The sequence below is a fragment of the Orycteropus afer genome, unplaced genomic scaffold (assembly GCF_000298275.1).
Source record: "Orycteropus afer afer isolate SDZICR_OR568_19922 unplaced genomic scaffold, OryAfe1.0 scaffold00040, whole genome shotgun sequence".
Classification (NCBI taxonomy): Eukaryota; Metazoa; Chordata; class Mammalia; order Tubulidentata; family Orycteropodidae; genus Orycteropus; species Orycteropus afer.
This window is the reverse complement of record NW_006921627.1, coordinates 11,016,594-11,040,593: the sequence shown is the minus strand read 5'-3', so window position 1 is coordinate 11,040,593 and position 24,000 is coordinate 11,016,594. Positions and strand designations below refer to the sequence as shown.

The 24,000-nt window shown below is 41.5% G+C and overlaps 1 protein-coding gene across 1 annotated transcript in view; it reads left to right on the top strand.

The window, feature by feature from the left end:
- VWF (von Willebrand factor) overlaps nt 1-24,000 on the top strand; it is a 215,415-nt gene that overhangs the window by 180,967 nt on the left and 10,448 nt on the right. Inside the window, exons 42-46 of the mRNA XM_007937087.2 lie at nt 1,037-1,186; nt 3,926-4,036; nt 6,483-6,663; nt 7,922-7,962; nt 8,428-8,544. Coding sequence (XP_007935278.1) covers nt 1,037-1,186; nt 3,926-4,036; nt 6,483-6,663; nt 7,922-7,962; nt 8,428-8,544 — 600 coding nt within the window. The remainder of the gene's footprint in view (nt 1-1,036; nt 1,187-3,925; nt 4,037-6,482; nt 6,664-7,921; nt 7,963-8,427; nt 8,545-24,000) is intronic.

Below are 24,000 nucleotides of genomic sequence, written 5' to 3'. Positions count from 1 at the left end.
TTTTTTTTTTTTTTTTTTTTTACTCTGTGCCTCACAGCTTGGCCTGTTGTGATCTCTGTCACTTGTGGCCCGTTAGGGGACACTCATTCATAGCCCCTGCCCCAGCTCCTCAATGCAGACTAGCTCCCCCTCTGAGAAAGGTTTACTTTCCCAGAAATTTCATTTGTACATAGCTTTATTAAATCTTGCCTCAACCGAATATGGACTGTTCAGCTCATCCTTGTTCATCCAGGGTTCATCCTTGTCCAATCCAATTTACTTAAGTTTTGTGTTTCATAGATTAAATTCTCAAGAAAAAAATTGATAGGCATAGCTCAGCCCATGGGTTGGGTCCTTTGTTTGGTTCTCATTCTAGTCTAGTCAACTGTTGAGGAGGAAGCATGGTCATGTGTGTAAACCTGACTGTCTAGATAGGTATCTTCTATATAGGCTGTGGGGATGGAAACCAAAAAAGAGATGGAATGGAGGTCAAGGGGCCAGTGGGCCAAGTTCAAGGACACTACTAGATCTGAGAATTAGGACCTAGCTTTCTGTGTAAATAGGAAGGAGTTAAATTCAATCAAAAACAAACCAAACTCTCTGCCATGGAGTCGGATCCAACTCATAACGACCCCTCCTTGGGTTTCTGAGGTGGTATCGCTATGGAAGTAGATTGCCCAATCTTCCTTCTGAGGAGTGGCTGGTGGGTTTGAACCACCAGCCTTCTGGTTAGCAGTCAAATGCCTTAGGCTTTAAGATAGTGATAAAACCAGGCTGAGATAACCAATGTTATACCTGGGCTTGTGGATCATGAACGACTCACAAGAGACAACTACCAGGGTAGACCAGGGATGGTTTTCTAAGACTGGAGGGCAAGGAATGAAAAAGGACAAAATCTGCTTTAGAAATAATCTTTCCATGTGGGCCAAGACCATTTTGGTTTTATTTATTGCTGTTTTCTTAGCACCTAGTACAGTTTCCAACACATAGTAATCACTTACTAATTGCTTATTTAAATGAACCAGATGAATTCATTCATGGACACCTGTGTCTGCAGGTGTGTGTCCATCGAGGTACCATCTACCCTGTGGGCCAGTTCTGGGAGGAAGGCTGTGACGTGTGCACCTGCACCGACATGGAGGATGCTGTGATGGGCCTACATGTGGCCCAGTGCTCCCAGAAGCCCTGTGATGATGGCTGCAGGTCGGTAAGTGGGGCACAGGGGCTGGTACTACAGAGCAGCCAGGGTGGGAAGACAGTAGAGGGGAGGGGCCTTAGGAAGGGACAAGAAAGGCCCTTTGCTAACCTCTGGTTCAAGGCCAGAGGTGAGAGGAAAGAAGGAAATCATACTGGTTAAAGATAAAGAACCTTGAGGAAAAGATTCCTGTGTTATCCTTCTGTGATTCAGTCCTTGGCTTGTGGTCATGTCTGTTGTAAGCTCCAGAGGGCAGCGCAATTGGTTTGAGTAGAGACGTGGAGGGGGTAAAGACAGTTTGATAGTTTCTGCTCTCTTTTCCACCTGCAAACATCCCTTAGCCTATTCCTAGAGCAGATATATGTCCTGAATGTTCTGGGATTGTCCTAGTTTCAGTGCATTATAGTATTTCACATAGATTGGTGATTTTAAAACCATGATTATAGTTTGAGGTACAGAACACATGACCATTGTTCCCCAAATTCTGTTTTTAATTCTCCTTGTGGTCACTTGCTCCTAAAGCTCTCATATATTCTGGGATACTCCATTCTTGCACATTTAAGTCTAATGCATTGAGTTGGATTAAACTCAATGGCAGTTTGAGTTGAGTTTGGTTTTGGTTTTTGGTTTTTGGTTTGTATAAATTTAGAAAATTTTCTTTGAAGGCATGTGACCACCTGAATCACCATTCTTAGACTCTGGAATCAGACTTAATCATGGCACAACTGACTGTATTCTGAAGGACTGAATGCAGTATGTTATATTTTATTTATTCTCATGATACTCCTCTAGAAGGAAGAAGAGGCAGAACTGTTCTTCTCATTTACAGAATATAAAAACAAAGGACTGGCCCAGGGAATGAAGTTGACTACTGCTCTACTGCTCACCTGAAGCCAGTAGAGATTGGAGTATCCTGACTCCTAGCATAAGGCCTGTTCTTTCAGGCTTGTGCAACTGGCAAGACCAGTGTTGCAAGGGCCAGTGTGATCCAGGGGAAGAAGTCTTCAAACTGTGCTCCTCAGCAGATAGATGGATATGAGGGGCCATAGCCCCTTGTCTCCCACCTCCACTTCAGCTATGACAACTACTCTTAAAGAATTGTGCCACTTAGTAAATAAGCATTTTTTTTTTCAGTGGTATATGTCTTCAGGATAGGTGAATATTACATTTACTTAGTTCCATTCTTAACTGGGAAAGCAGTATCTACAGGATGTGGGAGAGGGTAGGGAGAAGGGTCTGAGAAGTATATTTTGAACAATTATAGGCCAGAAAATTGGCAGGAGTAAAGGAAAAGAAAGAGAGATGAAAATGTAGACTGGAACCCTGATATGCAGCAAGCAAGTGGGAATGCTAGAGGTATGGAAGAGAATCTTAGAAAGATGGCAGCTGGAATTTTGGTGGCATGACTATGAGTACCTGAGCATGAGAAGTCTGTGGGGCTTTGGGGTCATCTGGCCTGGGAGTCAACAATGTGGTTGTCCATGCTAGGAGGTAGCAGAAAACAAAGAATTCACAAATCCAGATCACTCAGCACATTCAGAGAGATGTACAAGAGTGATACTATAACTCTAAAGGTATTAATTACTTTCTTCTGTGTTCCCTTGAGTCTTTGTTTCTGACTCCCATGAGACATCATTTTGTATTTTCTGTTTCATAATATGGGATATGTAGATTGTATCACCCTAATTTGTTGACTCTTACATTGTACCTAGGACATCCTAGGTGCACAATAAATGACCTAGAATCTTAGCTGAAAGAGGTTGGGATCAGCTCACTGTGTACCGCTATGACGTGCGTAGGGATATCAGTAGGTCCCATGGAGATGGTATGAAGTTGAATCAAGTCTCTAGAGCTCTCATACTCCCCTAGAGAGAGGTACCAGTTAGACCAAAATTGAGTGTTGTGTGCATCTTCTGATTTGGCCCTGGTTGTGAGTGTGCTTGGGGAGCAGAACGGGCTTGGCATCTACACCCATTCTCAACAGCTGTAGCTCTTGCTTCTTTCTTAAGGGCACAGCTCCAAGATGAAGCATAGTCCTGGGTTCTTTGCCTTGGCTCCTGGGACAACTACACACGTCATTGTTTTGCCTACTGTTTGTGCATTGCTTTAGACTTTTTAATGGAAGGTTTCAATCCAAATCCCTAAAGTTTTGGCCAAATTGGAAGACATTCAAAAGGTGAGATGGGACTGGCAAACTCCAGGATGTTGGTCTCCCTGTCAGGCTTTCTGGGGAAGATTGGTCTCTGTTGCACTCTCATCTCACTTTCCTATATTAAAAATACTGTGCCCCGTAAACTAGTAAGAAGCCAGTCTCTGCACTTTGCTGAGAGGTACTGGGTTCAAAATACTCACCTTATGTAGTTAGTTAGCCCTATTAGAGCAGACATTTTGTCCAGATGCTAGGATAATTCTTTTGTTCCTCATTCCCTAGATATGACCATGATAAAAGTCAGCTTGATTAGCTATTGCTAAGTGAATGTTGGAATGTTCTTAATACTACTGTGGACTGGATCATGGTCTTAACGTAGAAACTTTCAGAGGGCAGGGTTTTGTCTCTCTTGTTGGTATAAGACCTAGCTTGGTGACTCAATGTTTGATGCTTTCTAATTGCTTCTTATCATGAGCTGAGACTGGTTGATGGCAAAGATGAAAATACCCAGTCCAGTTCCTTCTCTGCAAAATCCCAGGACCTTGTACACATGTTTGTGCTGCTGGATTTGTCCTCACTCTCCGTTCTTTCTGTCCAACCAGGGTTTCACTTACATCCTCCATGAAGGCGAGTGCTGTGGAAGGTGCCTGCCATCTGCCTGTGAGGTGGTGACCGGCTCACGGCGGGGAGACTCCCTGTCTTACTGGAAGAGTGTAGGTCTGGGCCCTAGGGTAGATGGGAAAGAGGGCAGTAATCAGCGTGGGAGTCCATGTCTGAAGTCCAGTACTCATCTCAGTTCATTTCTAAATAGGAACATAATCCCTGTCTTTTACTTTCCCCATGGGGAGTTTAATCCACCTGTTGGTGTAATCCACATGTCATCTAAGACTTAATCATGCCCCCTAGCAACTAGATAAGATCGCCTCTGAATTCCTGTTTTGTGAATTTTGGAAGAAGTCTAATTCCCTCCTGAAGATTTTTTTTTTTTTTTTGGGGGGGTGGGGGGAAGATTTCTGTGAAGTGCCAGGAGATTGATGGTCTTTGGTCATCTATGAATCTGAGGTCCTGCTTCCACTGAGTCACTGGTTTCAGCAGGCCTCACCCTCTTGCCTGTGCTGTTGGCCCACAACCCTCTATAGCCCCTAGGCTGCAAGTTCTGTTCCATACCATAATTGACCCAGGCATGGTCCTCAGACTTTTTACTGATTTGTATCACAATGTCCTTGATGATTTTAGGGAGATAGAGAAATGTACAACCCAGAGAAGCAAACAATATTTCTGTTCCTTAAAAGTCCCTCAGCTACTTCTGCAACTCTGGCTGTAGTATCTGGCCATGTGCCCCATCTCCCCAGTCCTGTCTTCTCCTGCCCAGCATCACATCACAGCCAGATCCCAACTCATTTGCTAGTGTAGAATGGCTTAGCTTTTTCTTTTGTGGGCTTCACTCCTGCCCTCCCAGGCCCACAGGTGCTCATATTTATTCAGGATGCTGACCAAACCATTTTTCCTAAACACAAAGGATTCCTTCCTTGGGAATTTTGGTCTGATTCATAAGGATGAAGTGAGGTAGCCCTGGCAGCTTCGGGAGATGGGTGCTGGAAGAGTGGGAGGTGCACATGTGGGCCTTCCTCTTCTGTCTCCTTCAAGTAAGACTGAAATAGACTTTGTTTAGAGCAGAAGGCAAAGGGTTAACTGTCTTGCTCTTGAACCTTCTCTATCCTTTACACAGGCCAGTTGCCTTTCTCCTCCTCAGTGATAACAGAATGACTTACTTAGCTTTTGTCCAGAAGAGTTTCTACCTCCCCAATTCTAACCCAAGTTACTTGTGGATTTCCCTTCCCTGTGTGCCCCCCTTCAGTTTGAGTGCTCCCCTTGTCCTGGACTGAAGCAGGCTTTGTCCTTCTTCCCCAGGGCCAGAGCCCAGCTCAGATCAGAGGCTGATCCATCCTGGTGGGCTCTGAGAACCAGTCCCTTTGAGGTTCAGTATTCCTACCCCCGTGGTCTCTCATCCCACATTAGGGCTCACACAACCCTGTGCCACAGCTTTTATCCCAGCACAAGTGTTTATAAAACATAATGTGAGACTGAGTTTCTCTCTCCCAACTCAAGTCTCCATCTTACCTACAAGACTTGGGTGTCAGCAATGGTTCTGCTGTTGTTGCTGCTGGAATATACCAAAGACCAGAGGGGCTTGTGGGAATAGATGCTTTTAAAGGGCCATCTTAGTGGGTCTCATGGCCAAGACTCATCAAGTAAATAATCAAAGTAGGGAGAGATCAGAGGGTAGACTCAGGCCTGCAGTGGAAAGGCCTGGTCATGGTGAGGTGAGCCAGAGTGGAAGTGAAGAGAGCAGCTACAAGTCTCTGGCATTTTCTGCTCCTCCTCATCTGGAAAATGAAGAAAGTGAACAGAAGCTGAGAGAAGTGAGTCAGGCCCTGAAATGGGTAGGCAGAGTACTCCTATTTACCCGTTTGGATCCTGGTCTAAGACGACACTTGCTATAACACACTTTCCAGACAGAACCTCTGTGGTGACTTTTTGAACCATATTCTTGGCCACTTTCAGTGCTTTACATCTGTGGAGAAAACCCTTGAGACAAGTCTACCCTTCCATAGCCCTGGATACCTCAAGGACATATGGCAGAGCTAGGGGTCAGAGGCCAGCACTCCCAGCCTCTTGTTACTTCCTCATAGGAGTGGGACTTGAAGCCAGACTGGGGAAAGTGTTGACTCTCTCTTTGCATCTCCTTTATGCCAGCCCATGCTATGACTTTCTTGGTCAGTGTGCCCTTGACTCTCTGAGCTTAGCATGACACAATGTTGAGGCTAAAAGAGAGCGTTTCCTGACTTGCTTAAAAGTGGTAGAAGATGGTAGCTATAGAAGAACACATGACTCAGCTAGGATCTTAGTCCTGGTGATTTTGATCCTGACTCACTTCAGGACATGCAATGAGCTCCATTAATTTCTTCTGTGGGCCTTACCTACCTCTTACCCAGAGCTATTGTGTGGTAGGATTTGAGCATTAAGCTGAGACCCACCTCCACTTCTAGGGCACACCTCTAGGACCCAAACCAGCCCCTTGAGAAAACAAAGCACTCCCATTTTGACCTTGGGCCCTGACCTACCCCAGCACATTTGACTAACACAGGTGCTCCACAGGTTGGCTCTCAATGGACCTCTCCGGAGAAGCCCTGTCTCCTCAATGAGTGTGTGCGAGTGAACGAGGAGGTCTTTGTGCAACAGAGGAATGTCTCCTGCCCCCAGCTGGATATCCCCACTTGCCCCGTGGGCTTCCAGCTGAGCTGCAAGATCTCGGAGTGTTGCCCCACCTGTCACTGCGGTAAGGCATGCTGGCCAGAGGTTGGGCTGGGCCTGCTGCTCCACCTTTAAGCCTATCTTCCCCTACTTGCTCCTGAGTTCTTGGCCCCTTTAGCAATCAGGGTGAAGAGCAGGAGCAAAATCTTCTCATCTGTGCCTAATGCTTTTATGAGAAAGCAAACAAAATAAGAAAAATGTAAGAATTTCCTAGAGGTTGCAGTGCTATGCACAGCACTATGCCCAGTGATTTCCTAGAGGTCGCAGTGCTATGCACAGCACTATGCCCAGTGAGGGAGCTCTGGTAGCATAGTGGCTAAAGCACTTGACTGCTAACCAGAAGGCTGTCGGTTCAAACCCACCAGCCACTCCTCGGAAGGAAGGTTGGGCAATCCTACTTCCGTAGTGATACTGCCTCGGAAACCCAAGGAGGGGTCGCTATGAGTCGGGCACATAACAACAACAACAATGCCCAGTGAAGGGATTATACCATTATCTCATGTAAACCTCACAGTGATAAGGGGCTATTACTACCTCCTTTTGTGCAGGTGAAGTTAATGAGTGATAGAGCTAGGATTCAATCTCAGGCTTCCCTTCTCTGATTTTAGAGACCACCTTCTCAATCATATGCTGTGTCACTTCTGATAGGGAAAGTTGTTCCAACTCCCTGCATCACAAACAGCAAAGTGCATGAATAGTAGCCAGAAGGTTGGTGCCACCCAGGGGTACCTCGGAGGACAGGCCTGGTGATCTGCTTCTGAAAGGATATAGCCTTGAAAACCCTATGGAGCAGTTCTATTCTGCACACATGGGGTCACCATGAGTGGGAACGGACTCGATGGCATTAACAACTCCTGCCTGTGAGCAAACAAACAAAATGAAAACCAAGACCAAGTCTCTCCACTAAACTGCCTTGTATTCCTTGTGTGACTTTATCTTGGAATTTAAAATTTAAGAGTAGAACTTTATTCTCATAAACTCAAACATCCTCCCACTTATCCTTTCCTAGAAATTCACTTAAACAAATGCTTTACTGTTGAGAGTGGACAAGGATCTTCTCCCTCAGCAAGTTTGGGGGAAGAAGGCCTCTGGGGCTCTAGCAGCAGTATCCATAAGCTCTGGAGGAAGGGCTGGAGAAGGACAGGCAGATGGAAGAGAGAAGCCAAGAAGGGGAGGAGATGGCCCTGAAGGGAAGCTTCTGGGCCCTGCTCGCAGCCCACACACCTGTTCTTGTCGCAACATGTTCTGCACACTCACACTCTGCACTTATCTCTCTCTCTCAGAGCCCGTGGAGGCCTGTGTGCTCAATGGCACCATCATTGAGGTGAGTGGTGGGACAGAGGTAGGGTGCTGTGTAAAGAGTAGGGTAGCTGGGACCAGCTCATCATTCTAAAGTGAAATGATAGGCCCCTGGGAGACTCCCTTCAGCATACTTTCCATCACTGGCAGGGTCTTAACTTAGTGTCTCCAGGAGCGTCTCTAGGCCTTGGACCCTGCTGTCCAGCACTTACCTCTTGGCACTCATCCTAGGCACGTGGCCATTCCTCTGCATACAGAGAAGCACCCATAAGTTATTGTGTACATTTCAATCTGTCTCCCACTCCCACTGTCATGAAGCCCTCCCTCTCACCATTGCCATACTTGAGGTGGGAGGGCAAGAGAAGAAACAGGAGGAGCATCAGGTAATGGCTCATGGTAGCTACAGGTGGGCAGGTGGATGAAATGAATGGGAGGGTTTAGGGGGTCCGAGAGGGCTGTGGAAACCTGACCCTGGTGCCTCTGTTTCCAGCCTGGGAACAGTCTGATGATCGATGTGTGTACAACTTGCCACTGCACCATCCAGGTGGGGGTCATTTCAGGGTTCAAGCTGGAGTGCAGGAAGACTACCTGTAAAGCCTGCTCACTGGTAAGACAGGGTCAGCTGAGCCTGAGGGAGTCCCTAGGGGGAGGGGACACACAGACTCAACACTTGTGTAACCCAAGCAATGGGACATCCCCTAGGGTCTTTAAATAAACCTTTCATTATTATTTGATGATGGAAAATGTTTGCAACTGTAAAGAAGAAAATAAGTTACTGATCCCTCAGAAATAATTAAAATTTTGTTTTGTAAATTTTAAGCATTTTCTTCCTGTTTTTAATTTTTAATTTTATTGTGATTTGGGTGAAAGTTTACAGAGCAAATTTATTTTTCATATAGCAATTCATACACATTTTGTTTCATGACATTGACTGCAATCCCGACAATATAACAGCTCTCTTCCCACTTCCTCCCTATAGTTACCCTTCCCTGGGTTGTTTCCTGTGCATTCCTGCCCCCTGAGCTATCTCCTTGTGCAAATATTGCCCTTCTGTTCTCCCATGATGATCCCTTTCTGAATGGTTGACAGTGGTAGCCAGGCACCATCTAGTTCTTCTGGTCTCATGATCATATAGGCTGAGGTTTGCATGGTCCACTAGTCCCTTGGATTAAATGTTTCTATGCTTTTTTTTTTTTTTTCATTTTTCTTTGCTCTGAATGAGGAGAGATCAATTGTTGCATTTGGATGGCTGCTTGCAGCCTTTTAAGACCCCAGTTGCTACTCATCAAAGTAGGATGTAGAACAATGTTTTTGTGTAGTACATTATGCCAGTTGAGCTTGATGTTCCCCGTGACCATGGTCCAGAGCCCACAGGTCCAACAACTCCCTCCATCAAGGTGGTTGACTAAGAAGTTATCATAACTTTGCCCCATTTGTTCTATTTATATGGACATTCTTAGAACCATACAAATATGTATGTAGAAATATCATCTGCCAACCTTATGTATGGTCATGATTATATTCCCTTTTGCCTAAACATACCTGATCATTCAGCCAGTCTACCCATCTGTTTACCTATAGATTAATGTTTCTTATCACTGTTAACGCAGTATTGTATATGTAAACATGTTTATCTTTGTTGTCTGTACCTCTAGTACACCTCTCTGTGTCTTCTGTTTGCTTAGTGTTACTGTGTTGGTCACTCAGTTTAGTATATTGCCTTTCCCTTCACCCAATTCAATGCTTGTCTCTAACCTATCTAACAATTTCCCCTCACCTCCACTCCTATCCCTGGTAACCAACAAAGTTTCCTTCCATATATAAACCTTTCCTTGACTTTTTACAATAGTGAACTAATATAATTATTGTTCTTCTGTGATTGACTTATTTCACTCAGCATAATGTCCTCCAAGTTCATCCACATTATGCGGTGTTTCTTGGATTCCACATTATTCTTTAGTGTCGCATAGTATTCCACTGTGTGTATGTACCATAGTTTGGTTATCCATTCTTTCGTTGGTGGACACTTAGGTTGTTTCTATCTCTTTGCTATTGTGAATAGTGCTGCAGTGAACATGGGTGTCCATACATTTGTTTGTGTCCTGACACTCACTTCTTTAGAATATATACATGCTAATGGGATTGCTGGATCAAATGGTACCTCTATTTCTAATTTTTTTAAGGAATTGCCATACCAATTTTCATAGTGATTGTATCATTTTACATTCCTACCAGCAGTATATGAGAGTCACAATCTCTCCATATCCTCGCCAGCATTTGTTGTTTTCTGTTATTAGTGCTGGGGTGAGATGGTATCTCATTGTTGTTTTGTTTTGCATCTCGTTAGCCATTAGAAAGATGCCACTTCATGGCAGTGGGTTTGGTTTTGGTTTGGTTAATGGCTAATGATCACGAACATTTCTTCATGTGTTTGTTGGCTGCCTGAATATCTTCTTTGGTGAAGAGTCTGTTCGTATCTTCTCCCCATTTTTCAATTGGATTGTTTCTCTTTTTGATGTTGAAATGTTGGAGTTTCCTATAAATCTTAGATATAAGTCCCTCAGATATGTTGTTGCCAGATATTTTTTTCCCAATCTGTAGTTTCTCTTTTTACTCTTTTGGAGAAGTCTTTTGATGCACATAAAATTTTAATTTTCAGAAGGTCTCAATTATCTAGTTCATCTTCTGTTTGTGCATTTTGGGTTATACTTGATAGTCTATTTATGCCATAAATTAGGGCTTCTAAGTTTGCCCCTATTTTTTCCTTGATAAACTTTATAGTTTTAGGTTTCATATTTAAGTCTTTGATCCATCTGGAGTTAGTGTGTGAGGTATGGATTTTGTTTCACTTTTCTGCAAATGGATATCCAGTTTTGTCAGCACCAATTCTTAAAGAGACTGTTTGTTCCCCGTTTAATGTATTTTGACCCTTTATCAAAGATCAACTGACCATAGGTTGTTGTATTGTTAATTCCTTTGCTGTTGAGATGTTGGAGTTTTCTATAAATCTTAGAGATAAGTCCCTTGCCAGATATGTAATTATCGACAAATATGAATTTGTTGCTGTCATTTTTGTTATGTGCTTTTTCGTGGTGTTGATTTCTTTGTTCCATGTAATTTTCTATGCTGAGGTCATTATGTTTATGAATCATGTTATCACTTCTTTCATTGCTATTGTTTTAGTATTTGCTAAATACTTGTTCTGGTCCTCTTTTTATTTTGATGTGAAGGTTTATCATTTTTCTTTGAGGTTACCCTGTGATTTATTGTTTTCTTCCCAAGTTTAGAACAGTCCATTCTATCTTGTAGTTGTCTTGACTTCCCTACCATCTAGAAGTTCTGTAACGACAGTTTTTTTCCTCTTTTTGGTTTGTAGTTGTCCTCATTTGTCAATTGATGTCTTTGGTTCCCTGTTTACAATCTTGTAGGCTTATTTACTTTGGATACTTCCATAGCTGGGTTGGGTTCTGGGTTATGTCATCATGTATGTTAATAGTCAGTTGTTGGCTGTTGTTGCTTCTCAGTCCAAAGGGCTCCCTTTAGCAACTCATGTAATGTTGGTCTGGTTTTAACAAATTCCCTTAATTTCTGCTTATCTGGAAATGTCCTAATTTCACCATCATATCTGAGGGACAGTTTTGCTGGGTACATAATTCTTGGTTGGAAATTTTTCTCTTTCAGGGTTTTATATATACCATCCTATTATCTTCTTGCCTGCATAGTTTCTGCTGAGAAATCCAAGCTTAGTCTTATTGGTTGCCCCTTGTAGGTAATTGTTTATTTTTTCCTGTGCTGCTTTCATGATTCTTTCTTTGTCTTTGGTTTTGGTGAGTTTGGTGATGATATGTATTGGTGATTTTGTTCTGGGATCTACCCTGTTTGGGTTCATTGGACTTCTTGGATGGATATATTCTCATCTTTCATCATACCAGGAAAATTCTCTTCCAACAAATCTTTGACTATTTTCTCTGTGGTTTTATTAGTCTCTTCCTGTTCTGGAATTCCGATCACATGTAGGTTATTCCTTTTGATGGTATCCCACATGAACCTTAGGCTTTCTTCATTTTTTTAAATCTTTCTTCTGATTTATCCTTTTCCAAAGAAGTATTCAGGTATTTGCCTTCAATCTCACTGATTCTCTCTTCCATTGATTCAATTCTACTCCTTTGCCCCTTCAATGTTTTATCTATCTGAAAATTTAGTATTAATCTTATGGATTTCTGTGTGTAGATTTTGTATCATTTCTAATTTTTCATTTATTTTGTCATTTTGTTCTTACATTGTCTTTCCAAATTGTTGTAGGGTTTTCTTTGTGTTTTCCTCGATTTTGTCAGTGTTTTCCTTGATCTGCCTCTCAATTCATTGACAATACCTAAACATAATTCTTTTGAATTCCTTATCAGGGAGTTGCAATGCTGTGTCTTCCTCAGGGATGTGTTTTGGGTCTGTATCCTGGTCCCTTGTTTCTCCTGCTTTATCTTGCTTTGTGTGGACTGTGATGCTCTGTTGTCTCTGAGACATTGGGATGTTTTTGTGTTTATACTTAATTTGTGGATTATATGTTGGAGTGATTTGCCCACAATTTTCATTTTTTTTGTTTTGTTTGTATGTTATCTATGTAAGCAGGGTACTGTGCTATGCTCCTCTATTCACTAGTTGATAGCACTTTTACACTCACCACCTGTCTCCTTTCCTGTTTTCAGCCCCTCATACATCCCAGCAGTCCTTGGCAAACAGAGCCTATTCTTAGGCCCCTGGAATCTGAATGAGAATGCTGTATCTTTAAAATCCAAAATGGCTGCCACTTGTAAAGATTCCAAATGGCTGCACCCTCGGTCACTTTAAATATCCAAAATGGCCACTGCTTGTAAACATTCAAAATGGCTGCACCTTCAGACACTTTACATATCCAAAATGGCCACCATTTATAAACATTCAAAATGGCTGCACCCTTGGTCACTTTAAATATCTAAAATGGCTGTCATGTGTAAACAATCAAAATGGCTTCACCCTCTGGACAGCAGAAAGTCCACAGCTCAGGCTGTCTCTCTCTTTGCTGTTTCCCTTCCTAGTCATAGACCACCAACGCAGTCATCCCTGCAGCCCTTGGTGACCAGGGCTGATCTTTAGGTCAATTCTCATGTCCCAACACCACTTGGAAATATTCAGGCTGTTGGTCCCATCAGAGTATCTGACAGTCCACAGCTCCAGTCATCTCCGTACTCACTGTTTTTGTTCAGGTTTTTCCACTAGTTGGTGCCTAATCCACTTCTGTATAGTTCCTTTCAAAGCTCAGGGCTCCAGGATTATTTTCTGTTATCTCTGTCAATTGGTTTCTCTTTTCTTTGTTGAAGAGGGTCTGTGTCACTTGTCTGCCTGTTCCTCCATCTTCAGGAATCCAACTGATTTCTGTATGTTGATCTCGTGTCTTCCTCACTATGCTAAACCTCTCAATTACTTCCAATAGTTTTCATGCTGAGTCTCTTGGGTTTTCTATATATAGGATCATACCATCAACAAATAAGGATAGTTTGACTTCCTCCTTACCAATCTGAATGCCTTTGATATCCCTTTCTTGCCTTTTTCCTCTGGTGAGGACTTCCAATATAATGTTGAATAGAAGTGGTGATAGAGGGCATCCTTGTCTGGTTCCTGTTCGCAAGGGGAATGGTTTCAGTCTCTCTCCATTGAGAATAATATCGGCTGTAGCTTTTGTACATATGCCTTCTATTATGTTGAGGAATTTCCCTTCTATTCTTATTTTGCTGAGAATTTTTTTTAATCAGCAATGAGTGCTGGATTTTATCAAATACCTTTTCTGTATCGCTTGATATGACCATGTGGTTCTTTTATTTTATTTTACTTATGTGGTAGATTATGCTGATCGTTTTTCTAATGTTGAACCATCCTCGCATTACCTGGTATGAATTCCACTGGTCGTGATGTATTATTTTTTGATATGTTGTTGGAGTCTATTGGCCAGGATTTTATGAAGATTTTTGCATCTATATTCTTGAAGGATATTGGTCTGTAGTTTTCCTTTTTCATGGTGTCTTTTCCTGGTTGTTGCTGATTTTTTTGTTCCATATAATTTTCTGTGCTTAGCTCATTTTGTTTATGAATAATGTTATTTCATTCACTGCTATTGTTTTAGTATTTGCTAAATATTTGTACCTGTCCTATTTTTTATTTTGATACAAAGATTTATTATTTTTCTTTGAGGTTATCCTGTGATTTATTATTTTCTTCCAAAATTTATAACAGAGTGTTCTGTGTCACAATTGTCTTGACTTCCTCACCATTTAGAAGTTCTGTAAGTACACTATTTCTTCCCTCTTTGTGGTTTGTGCAAAAAGGACATGAGGGCTACATCTTCCTCTGACCTCCTCTAACTTCACAAAGGGGAGAAAGAATTACTATCAGCAACCCAAAGCTGATTCCTATGAGGCCATACATGCAGTCCATGCCAAGCAGAGGCTATTCTTTGGTTGCTGCTCAGATCAGAGCACCATTTGCAAATATTCAAAATGGCCATGCTGCTTGCAAATATTCAAAATGGCTGTACCCTCAGGACAGCCAGAAGTCTACAGCTATGTTTGTCTCCTTGTTTGCTGTTTTCTTTCTACTCTTCAGCCACCAGTGCTGTTGTCCATGCAGTCCTTAGTGAGCAGAGCTCATTCTTAGGTTACTGCCTGAATCTGAATGTCACTTGTAAATATTCAAATTGGCCATGCTGTCAGGATAGCCGACAGTCCACAGCTCCATTTGTTTCCTCATTCACTGTTTTCATTCAGGTTCTTCTAATTGGTATCTAATCTACTTCTTTATCTTTCCCTTCAAAGCTCTGGGTTTCAGGACTATCTTCTGTATCTGTTTCAATTATTTTATCATTTATTTGTGGAAGAGGGTTTATGTAACTTGTCTGCATATTCTGCCATCTTGCCAGAAGTCCTCTCCTCCTGTGTTTTTTAATGATACCACAAAGCTTATGATACCATAAGAAGCCTGGTGGTGCTGTGGTTAAGTGCTTGGCTGCTAATTGAAGGGTCAGCAGTTTGAACTCACCCAGTGACTCTGCGGGAGAAAAGACTTGGTGATCTGCAATCTTAAAGGTTACAGCCTAGGAAACCCAATGGGGCAGTTCTGCTCTCTCCTGTAGGGATGCTGTGAGTTGGAATTGACTCAATAGCAAACAACAACAACATACTATATTTACAGTTTATAGTGTATATATTTATGTTTACATTATAAGAAACATCACTAACATTCTTTAGAAACCTGAGAAATTAATAAGTTAAAAAATATTTGTCAGGCAGTAAGGAGCTCTGGTAGCGTAGGCCTAAGGCACTTGACTGCTAACCAGAAGGCTGGTGGTTCAAACCCACCAGCCACTCCTCAGAAGGAAGATGGGGCAATCTACTTCTGTAGTGATACTGCCTCGGAAACCCACGGAGGGGTCGCTATGAGTTAGGTCCAATTCCATAGCACATAACAACAACAACAACAACATGTGCTAGGCTACATAACTACATGAGATTGATTTAGATGGAAGTGTCTCAACATATACATTTTTATTATTGGGACAGTTAGATGGTTTAAAATATTTCACCCTGATTTTGCCAGGTCATGACTATGTTTTCTCTGAATACTTCCTTAGAATGGATTCTGGAAAGTGGACTCATCCTTTCTAATTTGGTAGATGAAAAATGGCAATTTCTTGTTTTAATTACAACTTTTAATCCCACCTCACTGGGATTTTATGTGTCCTGTGTAGGTAAAGCTGGGTTTCAGGACAGGACCTGAAGCTCTGTAAGGATACCTTACATTCTTCCTCAAACTCTCCTCTGAGTTTAGAACTTCTGCTGTTGTAGGAAATACAATTGGTCCTATGAGTGAATCAGATGCACAAAATACAATAATAACTCTTTATTTTATGTCTAAAGGGATTCCTTCTTCCCTCATCCTTATGAGGCAGGAGGCTGGGGCTACTGGGGTATAGAGGGGGAGAGAAGGGAGTTCTTTATAGGCAGAGCAGTACAGCTAACCAGAAGAGGGGGTCTCATGAGAAAATGTAGAAGGAAACAAGAACAGGATGGGAGCTGGGAGTCATGCAGATAGTTGTATACTTTTGAAGAGAAGAACCAAGTGTTCTACATCTGTCTTCTTTATGGCATTTATTACAATGTCATGTTCATATAAAAGTTTAATAAAATATATGTGAAGTGGATGGTTCTGTAAGAGACACAGCTATTTCTGATAGAAAGGTTCAGAGTGAACATTCCTGCCTTGATGAGAAAGAAGCTAACTTAACATGTGCTTTTGTTTTTTTAGATTTCAGTTGATGTTTTGGGATTTGGTGCAATTTTTGTGTGTGTGTGTGTGTGTGCATGTGTGCACATATGTGTGTGTACCTCACTTCCTAGAATACATTTAACTTTAATATGGAGCGAGATAATGCTGGGGGTTATGTGACACCCCTTTTACTATGGATGTTCATTGGACTACCATTCAGGCAGTGATAGAAGGAGAAGACAGAGATAACCTGCTTTCTAGACAGCAAGGGCTGCTGACTCGCCAGTTGCACTCTCTGGTGAGCAGAAGGCAGCATGGTAGCCTCCTCTGCATCCTGAGGGATCATACATTAAAATCCAGTCTAGATGTAGATTTCTAAATATTATGTGTAAATCCCTTTTGGCTTTTGCATTCTTCCTGCTTCCCTTTGAAATTCTGAAATCTCCACAGGGCATTTGCTCATCTCCTCCCTCTTTGATAACCCCAACATTAACTCTCATATTATCTTTCAACTCTTGCTGCAACCTGCCCAGGTGACTCCATTCTAGCTCAGTATACTTAACTGGTCTTATTATTCTCCTCTGCCATGAAGGGCCTCAGTGAGGCCTCCTGGGGCTGTGGGGGAGTGGTGGGGAATTAAGTCTAGGTAGGTCTAGATGAGACTAAATTTTTAATGTCACCAGAGACATGGTTGGTTGGTTGTTGGTGTGTGCCATCAAGTTGGACCCAACTCACAGCAACCCCTCCTTGGGTTTCCAAGGCGATATTACTATGGAAGTAGATTGCCCAACCTTCCTTCTGAGGAGTTGCTGGTGGATTTGAACCGAGTCCTTTATTTCCTCCCAGAGAAGACAATGCTTACACCTAAAAGACAACAGCAGAAGGCCGTTTGTGCTGATTAATGGTAGGGATGAAACTTGGCAAATGAGCTGTGAAGGAAAGCAGGAGTAAGGGAGGTGACTCTGACATGGAGCATTAAGAAGACATCTTGGAAGAGGAGAGTACCTGAGCTGCCCTTGAGCAATGAGTAGAATGTAGAATAGAGCAGCTTCTGGGAAGGGATAGACTAGCAGATGGAAGCAAGGGTTCAAATGGGAAATGGGGTGAGATAAGACTGGAGGACTTTGTACAGTCCATGAAATTTATGGAAAGAACCTCTGAGACACATGCAAAGTGGTGTTTTGGGGGGATGATAGAGCAGGGGAGCAGGAGTAATTGGTTGCTCAGAGCTAGACAAGGGAACTTGGCTCTACAGGCAGAGGAAGTTCTGCTCCTGAAAGGAGTGAGAGGACATATCTAGCAGTGATGTTAATGTTCCCTCACGAGTCCATGCAGCCCTGCCTCTCTGCATGTATGGCAGCATATGGAACACATACCCCCTGTCAGCAGCAGCTGGGAAGTCCAGCAGAGCTGAAACAAACCCTCTTCTTTGTGTGCAGCTGTGGTCTTACCGTGCAGGGCAGCAGACACGTAGGAGGGTCTATTTTCCTTATTCAGTCCTGTATGTGGTTCTTCTGTACTTCCTCTTCTTCTCCCTCCTTCTTTCCCAAGTCTCACCACCTCCTTAAAATAATTGCCCTTCTCTTTTTACTTTGCACCTCCCTTTCCTTTCCTTCTTGTTCTCCCTTCTCCTGTAACTCCCCTCTACCATTTTCCAGTCTTTGCTTAACCTTGCCTTCTGCACTCTGGTGTCTAGGTTTTGCCTCGCAGGCCCCTTCCCCTTCATTTTGCAGGCCCCTCTACCCTTTGTCCCCTACCCATTCCCTTATTTTGTAAAGGTGTTGTCCGTTTTCCTCTCCTCAGGCTCACTGATGAAGGGCTTTTCCTAGTCTCTTTTTCCAACACTAAATTAAACAATGCCCAAAACTCCCATGAAATCCTGCCTAACTTAAGCCTTATAGTATTTCCTCTTTCTGACTCTTAACCACTCACATTCCCTAACAATGTTTATTCCATCTCTTTTCTTCCTCTCCCATGTATCTCAGTCATATACCTTCCAAGAATTGTGCATTTTTAAAGATACAGTTTGAACCTTACAATTGAAACCCTGCCCGATTTCCTCAAACTCCAATAGTGTCCTTTGAGTGGTATTTGTGGCCTGGGGCCAGTCTCCCTGTTTCTGTGATGAGATTTTTCCTCACTACTTTCTTTATTGCCTACTCCTTCAGGACACAGTGAGTTCATAGCTTGATTTATGGGGAGCAAACTGTTGACATTGACTTCTGCGTAGGCTTAATGACTCCTAGCCTTGCCTACTGGTTAGGAACCCTCATTCGATGTGTGAATGAGGGAATGATGTGGCAGGAAAGATCTTCTGTCTGGGTGCTCCAGATTTTCCTGTTAGAAATTCATGTTAAAAGAACCTTTAGGATCCAGCGAATGGATCTGAAAGTAGTGATTACTCAATGCAGAAAATAACACAAGGAATGACAATGTAGTTAGTTTCTTATATAAGCAGATGTGTCCTTTAAAAAACTTTGAGATTATGTTCTTTTTCTTGAGGGATATGGGGTAAGTTAAAAAAGTTTTAATTTTTTTGTGAAATGGTGAGAAAGTTGATAGTGGCTTTTTAGTGTTTGCTTTTGAAAAATCATTTAAAATACTCTTACTTTGCAAAATAAAAAGTTGGTAGCTCTATGTTGTCTCCCAGATGAGGGACCATTTTTACAAAATAGAAAACTCCAATAATCTGGAAAGCTGCTTTTTCAAATGTAAATGAAGGACTCTCACTTTAGTCACTACCACAGAGCTCGCGCCCAGTCAGTTTCAACTCATAGTGACCCCTTCTTGGGTTTCTGAAGCAGCATCTCTACAGAAGTAGGTTGCCCAGCCTTCCTTCCAAGAAGTGGCTGGTGGGTTTGAACTGCCAGCCTTCTGGTTAGCAGTCAACTTCCTTAGGCACTACACCACCAGAGTTCCTAGCTGAAGGAATGTCAGTGAATGTAGGAGTGCCTGCTCAGTGCCAAGTGCTGGGAATACAATAGTGAACAACATAGCTTGGAACTTGCATTATCAAGTGTTGTTGTTGTTATGGGCCATTGAGTCAGACCCAACTCATAGTGACCCCTCCTTGGATTTCTGTGGCTAAGACATTGCCTGCTCACCAGAAGGCTGGCGGTTCAAACTCACCAGCCACTCCTCGGAAGGAATGTTGGGCAATCCTACTTCCGTAGTGATACTGCCTCGGAAACCCAAGGAGGGGTCGCTATGAGTCAGGGCTGACTCGACGGCACATAACAACAACAACAACATCACTAAGGAAGTAGATCACCCGACCTTCCTTCTGAGAGAGAAGAAAAAATCTAAGATGCATTTTTAAAAATTACACATTGTGTTGTAAAGAGTGTGCATGTGTGTAGTGTCAGTGGTCTTGGAAGACCTCCCAGAGCAGATGATACTAAAAATGATGCCTAAAGGATAAGAAAGAACTATTTACACAAAGAGTTGGGGAAGAGTATTCCAGGCAGAGGGAACTGCATACACAAGGGCCATAAGATGAGAAAGTTTGGCAAGTTTACAGTCCTAGAAGATACTTGGGGATGTGTTGTTGAGAGCAAGGGGTTGGTGGTACAAGATAAGATCTGAAAATTAAGAAAGCTCCAGATCATGTTGAGCCTTGTAAGACATGGTAAACAACAACAACAACAAAAACAACTCACTGGCATCGAGTTGATTCCAACTCTTAGCCACCCCTTCTGGGTTTCCGAGGCAGTAAATCTTTGTGGAAGTAGATTGCCCAATCTTCCTTCTGTGGAGTGGCTCGTGGGTTTGAACTGCCAACCATCTGGTTAGCAGTCAAATGCCTTAGGCACTATGCCACCAGAGCTCCTAAGACATGGTAGAGATTGCAATTTTTTCTAAATTCAATGTAAGGCCATAGAATGTTAAAAAAAAAAGAAAAAGAAAAAGCTTTTTTGTTGTATATTTATCTATTTTTCAATGATGTTAATTTACCTATAATAAAATGCAGGTGTTAAGTGTAGTTTGATAAGTTTTCATAAGTGTACAAACATGTGTAATCACCATCCTTAGTTCTGTCATATTTTGCTTCATGTTTTATGAAGCTCTCTTATTAGATACATACTCTATTAGGATTTTTATATCTTCGTAACATAGTTCCTCTTTTTTAATTATGAAATAATCTCCTTTATATTTTGGTGTTTTTTTCATCTTAAAGTCCACTTTGTTCAGTATTAAAATGGCAATATTGGTGGCTTTCTTATTCTTAGTGTTTGCATGGTGGATCTTTTTTCCATCCTTTCATTTTCAACTTGTCTGTCTCTTCATATTGAAAGTACATCTCTTGTAAACAGCATGTAGTTGGGTCTTACCATTTTATCTAGGTCTGACAATCTTCACTTTTAATTAAGATTTTCTTTTCTACTTACATTTGATTTGTTGATATGTTTGGGTTTAAATCTACCATTTTTTTTCTATTCATTTTATATGGGTCTATTGTTTCTTTTATCCTGCCTTCTTTTGGTTTAATTGAAGTTTTTTTTTTTAGTTTTTAGCTCCTCTGTCAGCCTTTTGCTGATAACCAGAAGGTTGGTGGTTTAAACCCACCAGCAGCTCCACAGAAGAAAGACAGGCAGTCTGTTTCTGTAAAGATTTACAGCCTTGGAAACACAATGGGGTCGCTATAAGTTGTAATTGACTTGATGGCACTGAATTTGTTTTGTTATTTTTTATCAGCCTTTTAAGGATCCCTGCTGGTGCAGTTGTTAAAGTGCTCAGCTAACTAAAAAGTTTGTGGTTCTAATCCACCATTGGCTTTGCGGGAGAAAGATGTGGCAGTCTGCTTCTGTAATGATTTCCAGCCTTGGAAACCCTGTAGGGCAATTCGACTCTGGCACAGGGTCACTATGAGTCAGAATCAACTTGACAGTGATAGAGTTGGTTTTCTTTTGATAGCAACCTTTTAGCTATATTTCTTTATGCTATTATTTTAGTAGTTGTTTTAGAGGTTATAAAATGCATCTTTGGCTTATCACAGTCTAGCTTGATTTAAAATTATACCATTTTGTGTGTACTGTAGTTTTCACCTATACTTTGTGCTATTGTTGTCATATACATTACTTCTAGTTAAGAGATAAAGATAAGCCCCACAATTTATTGTTTTTATTTGTTTGTGTTTTTAACCAGTCAGTTGTCTTTTATAGAATTTAAGAAAAGAATTTTATATTTACTTACATATTTATCATTTCCAGTATATCTGAATATAATTTGTCTTCAACCTAAAGAATTGTTATGTCATTTCTGTTCAACCCAAAGAACTTCTTTTTGCATTTATTTTAGTGTGGGTCACATGCAATAAATTATATCAGATTTCATTTGTCTGAAAATGTTTTCATTTTGCCTCAAATCTATCTTGGGAGAAGTACAGCCAGAATGATTCTTAGAAATGAGGATCGTGAGATTTCATGTCACTTACTTTGAATGTGTTATCAGGAGGGACCAGTCCCTGAAGAAGAACATCATGCTTAGTAAAGTAGAGCATCATTTGAAAAGAGGAAGATACTCAATAGGATGGATTGACACAATGGCTGCAATAATGGGCTCAAACATAGCAACAATTGTGAGAATGCTGCAGGACTGGACAGTGTTGGGTTCTGTTGTACGTAGGATCACTATGAGTTGGAACTGACTTCATGGTACCTGACAACACTGGATATAGAGCTCCAGGTTGACGTTTCTCTTCTTTCATCACTTTAAACACCAGCTTATTTTGCTTTTGATGAGAAGTCAGCTGCTTTCTTTGTTGTTGTTTCTGTATACACTTCCCTCCCCCCACCACCTCCTTTCTGGATTCTTTTAAGACTTTTTTCTTTATCTTTGGCTTTTGTAAGTTTGAGGATATGCTTATGAGTGGTTTTACATTCTATTCTATACTTTTAACTGTTTTCTATTCTATTCTATATTTTGAATCACACTCATGTGGAACCTGTACATAGGCTAAGAGGCATTTGTTTGAATAGATGGGGATACTGCATGGTTTAAAATCAAGAAAGGTATGCATCAGGTTTGTATCCTTTCACCAAACTTATTCAGTCTGTATGCTGAGCAAATGGTCTGAGAAATGGACTATATGGAGAAGAATACCACTGCAAGATTGGAGGAAGACTCGTTAACAACCTCTGATATACAGATGACACAACTTTGCTTGTTGAACATGAAGAGGACTTGAAGCACTTACTGATGAAGATCAAAGACTACAGCCTTCAGTATGGATTACACCTGGACATAAAGAAAACAAAAATCCTCACGAAAGGATCAATAAGCAACATCATGATAAACAGAGAGAAGATCGAAGTTGTCAAGGATTTCACTTGCATCCACAGTCAACACCCATTGAAACACAGCAGCCAAGAAATCAAATGACATTTTGCATTGGACAAATCTGCTGCAAAAGACCTCTTCAACTTAGGTGTACCTGACGCAAGCTGTGTATTTTCAGTCACCTCATGTACATGCAAAAGCTGGACAATGAATAAGGAAGACTGGAGTAGAATTGAGGAATTTGAATTATGGTATTGGCAAAGAATACTGAATATACCATGGACTGCCAGAACAACTTCTAGGAAGAAGTACACCCAGAATGCTTCTCAGAGGTGAGGATGGCAAGACTTTGTCTCACATACTTTGGACATGAAATAAGGGAGCTCTGGTAGCATAGTTCCTAAGGCTCTTGACTGCTAACCAGAAGGCTGGCAGTTCAAACCCTCCAGACACTCCTCAGAAGGAAGGTTGGGCAATCTACTTCCATAGTGATACCGCCTTGGAAACCCAAAGGGAGTTGCTCTGAGTCAGGTCTGACTTGACGGCACATAACAACACAGCAGCCCCTGAAGAAGGACATTACCCTTAGTAAAGTATCAGTGAAAAGGAGGAAGACTCCCAATGAGATGGACTGACACAGTGGCTGCAACAAAAGGCTCCAGTACAGCAATGATTATGAATATGGCGCAAGACTGGGGCAGTGTTTCATCCTCTTGTACATATGGTCTCCAAGAATCAGAACTGACTCTACAACACCTAACAACAAGAAATTTTCTTTATACTTTCTCTACTTGGGATTCATGGATATTCCTGGATATGTGGATTGATTTTTTTTTTAAATCAAATTGGGAAAAAGTTCAGCTATTCCTTCTTCAATATTTTTCTGCCCCATTTTTTCTTTCCTCTTTCTGGGACTCTAATTACATATATATTAGACCACTTGACAATGTTCCAGGAGTCATTGGAGCTCTGCAGATATTTTTTTCCAATCTTTTTTTCTCTCTCTGCTTTAGTTTGGATGATTTCTATTGAAAAGTCTTACAGTTTATTTGATACATTCTTTTCTTATGTCCTATCTGCAGTTAATCTCATCTAGTGAATTATTTATTATTTTGTGTTTTCTCATTCTAGGATTTTTTCTTAAAGTCTCCAGATCTCTCCTGAAATTTTTCATCTCTTTTCTTTTTTCCATTATATCCATTTTTTAAAAAAATTTTACATAGTTGTTATAGTTATTTTAAACTCCCTGTATGCTGATTTCTAGGTCATTTGTGTGTATCTTTTTTTTTTTTTTTTAATTGTGATTTGGGTAAAGATTTACAGAGCAAATTCACTTTCCATACAGCAGTTCACATATACTTTGGCTCATGTCATGGACCACAGTTTACCACAATGCAACAACTCCCCTCCCACTTCCTTCCCATAGTTACCTCTTCCCTGTGTCCATCCCTCCATACATTCCTGCCCTCTGAGCTGTCTCCCTGTGCATAAG